At 38.1% G+C, this 3,017-nt stretch overlaps 1 protein-coding gene across 1 annotated transcript; it reads right to left on the bottom strand.

Moving 5' to 3' along the window:
* Nucleotides 1-307: 307 nt before the first annotated feature.
* LOC121240265 (transcription factor bHLH130-like) lies at nucleotides 308-2,804 on the bottom strand. The gene is made up of 6 exons (XM_041137657.1): nucleotides 2,029-2,804; nucleotides 1,388-1,695; nucleotides 1,137-1,310; nucleotides 809-874; nucleotides 658-726; nucleotides 308-561 (listed from the first exon to the last, which is right to left on the bottom strand). The coding sequence occupies exons 1-6, from the start codon at nucleotides 2,570-2,572 to the stop codon at nucleotides 514-516; spliced, it is 1,209 nt and encodes a 402-aa protein (XP_040993591.1). The 5' UTR covers nucleotides 2,573-2,804; the 3' UTR covers nucleotides 308-513.
* Nucleotides 2,805-3,017: the final 213 nt, after the last annotated feature.

Genomic DNA, 3,017 nt, shown 5'->3' with positions numbered 1-3,017 from the left:
TTTTTTCAAATCTCAAAATAATAATCATATTAAAAGATAATATTATAACATTATTTTATCATTTCAAATCAACTTAACTCAATTCAATTCAACATCCAAACAAAAATACCCGCTAATGCAATCTCATTTTTTAAAAATATTTACTAATAGTAATTCTTTTAAATATTAATAAAATTAAAATATACTGTTGGTCAAAACCTGAGCAAACTTGGAGGCAAACTGTCATTTCCAAAAGATAACAACTAAAAAACTGACCATCTTACACTAAAGAAATACTATCCATTTGTAGAACGGATAGACGATTGTCTTATTGGAGGAAAGAATTTTATTTCCGTTAACTCTATAGCAAACATTGCATACATTTATCGTATAGCTTTTAATGACATCAATAGGTATGGATCTTACAGTTAACTACGACCAGCCTTTTGGCCTGTATTTTCTTCCGGTCAGTGCAAAAGAGAAGCCGGCTTCGTTTTCTGTATTTTTCTCCACATTTTCTTTGCACCATGGCTGCTACTTGTTTGAAGAACACGTACACCTTGCACGGTTTTCAGAAAGTTTCTGATAAAATTCAAAGAAATCAAACATAAGAACGAATAAGAAAGGTTGAAAAAAAAGTACAAGAAAAGATTAAATATTGGGAAGAAATTAGTTAACCTGGACTTGATTTTGAAGGTCTTTAATGTACTCAACTGCTAAATCTAACATGTCTGCTGTGTTTGTTTGCTGCAGAGAAAATAAGCGAAATATATGAATCCCCACAAAGCAATCTACAATTGAAGAACAACAATGCAGTAGAAGTTTATACCTTGTCCATGTTAGGGACGAGATCTTGTAGCTTCCTCATCCTTTCACTGATTTTGGTTCTTCTCACCTGAAGATTTGACAGGAAAATGAACATGTAAAGCAATTTTAGCATCATGGATTTGGCTTTGTCACCCTTTTAAAATGAAAGGGTGATCAAGTTCAGGGATTAAACTATCTATGACTGACATGTGCAGCCAATGGACCAACAATAAAAATGACTGATGAACTGAAAAATGAACAATTATATTTGCACACCGAATAAAGATCTTCCACAACCTTTATATGGTAGGATTTGATTCGTAAGAAAAATGGACTCTTTGAAAAATTACCCTCTCGGCAATGCTTCGCGGGTGAGTGGCAAAGCCGCGCTTAGCTCGAATCTTACAGGGTACAGAATCTTGAAACTGCAAGAACTTCTCAATGGCAGCCATCTCTGCTGCAGTTTTTGGCAAACTCAGGTGACGAGCCAAACCAGAGCGTGGGCGATTCCCATACTCCATGTTCTGATCGACAAAAAAAACTTGGATTAAGTAGAAAGACAACAAAAAGCAAGCACTACAGCTCAGATATATCTAACTACCTGAGTTTCTGACACATCTATACTAGAAAGTTTCATTGCATCAGCATCAATATCGTCATCTGTAACTCTTTTGAGATCGGAAATCATATCAGAATCATCCCAAGAACCAATCGGGAAACCACTTTCTGGATTGCTTGCTGCCATATTTTTGTCCTCAATTTCAGGGATTGGAGCCATTATCCCTGCTGCTGCTGCAGAAGGTGGCACTGATGAGTAATTCTTCAACCTGCTAGCAGTTGAAAAAGGTGCCTCTTCACTAGTGCCCTTACTGCCTCCGAAACTTCCCATGCCTCTCATTGCAGCATAGCCTGCCAATTGCTAAGAAATTCTTAGTATCATAAAAACTTGTACCAAGAAGAATCAATACTGAAACAGCTCACTATTTTTTTTTTCTTAAGACATGGTTCCATGAGAATGAACTGCCCTGCTCCTTCTAAACATTGTTTCCAAAATCAGTAAATCTACCTCAAACATTTACAACTTAACATCTCACTAAGCATACTGTTCAAAATATTTTCAACCATTATTTTCTGCGGCTCAAATTTGGTTAGCAATAACTTACTATGAGTGCTTTCTTTTCTATCCTCTCATATATTCTTCTAACCAAACATAATAGGTGGGAAAATACAAAAGGTACATACTATTCTCAACACTGATGTGGGAGAATGATCCGGCCGGCAAGCTATTATGCCGAACAAGACTTGAATTATTATTACCACCACCAGCACCCATCTTCGTCTGAGGCAATATTCGATCCATTCTCATTGAATGAGACCCCTCCAAACTCGAGTTCAAGCCCTGATTCGGCAATGGCGGCCGTGATGGGTTTTGGTAAAAATTCTGAGAAGCAGAATCATAATTCATCTGCTGTTGAACAACCCCTGCTGCTTCGTTGTTCATTGATGCCATAAACTGCATCGATTGGTGGCCAGCCTCTTTTGCCGCCACTTCTGATGCGTCGTCATGTGTGCCACCGCTGCTCATAAACCGATCGACGATTCGCTCTGTCTCCGGGCTCGAAGACCGGTTGAAGAATTGCTGGCAAAATTCCCTGTCAATGATTCCTGAGAAATACGAGCTTGGGGCCGAACGGTACCGTGTCAAGCCGGAGTTCATCTGGTTCTGGTGATGCTGGTGTTGATGATCATGAAGATTATGATGGTTTCTTTGATGATCTGGCTCCATTTGCTTCTCTTCTCTTTTCTTCAATTTTCTTACATAAAATCTTTAAGGTGACGTTGAAAAGTAGTGTACTTTTTGAAGGCAACCCCTTTGACCCCTTTTATGAAATCAAACAAAAAAGCCGAAGGAGATCAGAAAAACTTTCAAAAACACCATCAGGAACAGAGTTTGGCTCTGTTTTCTTCACAAGCACAATTACTTCCCAGGAAGGTTTCCATCAATCTTTTTGCTGATTCGGGTGAATCTACCACCAGATACCAAACCCAAATCAATATTGTAACTTGGACTGAGAACACACTGCCATTAAAGTAGAAGAAACAGAGGAAAAAGAGGGAAACAAAGAGTCAGGATGATAAAAGTTACTTTTTCCTCACAAACACCAACATGTTAACAACCATCCAATCTGATGACGACCCAAGTTTATATTTTTGAGTCTGAACAACAAAAC

The sequence above is a fragment of the Juglans microcarpa x Juglans regia genome, chromosome 7S (assembly GCF_004785595.1).
Source record: "Juglans microcarpa x Juglans regia isolate MS1-56 chromosome 7S, Jm3101_v1.0, whole genome shotgun sequence".
Lineage (NCBI taxonomy): Eukaryota > Viridiplantae > Streptophyta > Magnoliopsida > Fagales > Juglandaceae > Juglans > Juglans microcarpa x Juglans regia.
Note: the sequence above shows the minus strand (reverse complement) of the source record. Positions and strands in the feature narration are given on the sequence as shown.

Excerpts from the sequence above, each read along its gene's own strand:
- LOC121240265 (XM_041137657.1), bottom strand. The coding sequence starts at position 2,572 with ATGGAGCCAGATCATCAAAGAAACCATCATAATCTTCATGATCATCAA. Across the intron at positions 1,696-2,028 it reads CCACATCAGTGTTGAGAATA|GCTATGCTGCAATGAGAGGC; the intron begins GTATGTACCTTT and ends AGCAATTGGCAG. Across the intron at positions 1,311-1,387 it reads TAGATGTGTCAGAAACTCAG|AACATGGAGTATGGGAATCG; the intron begins GTAGTTAGATAT and ends TTTGTCGATCAG.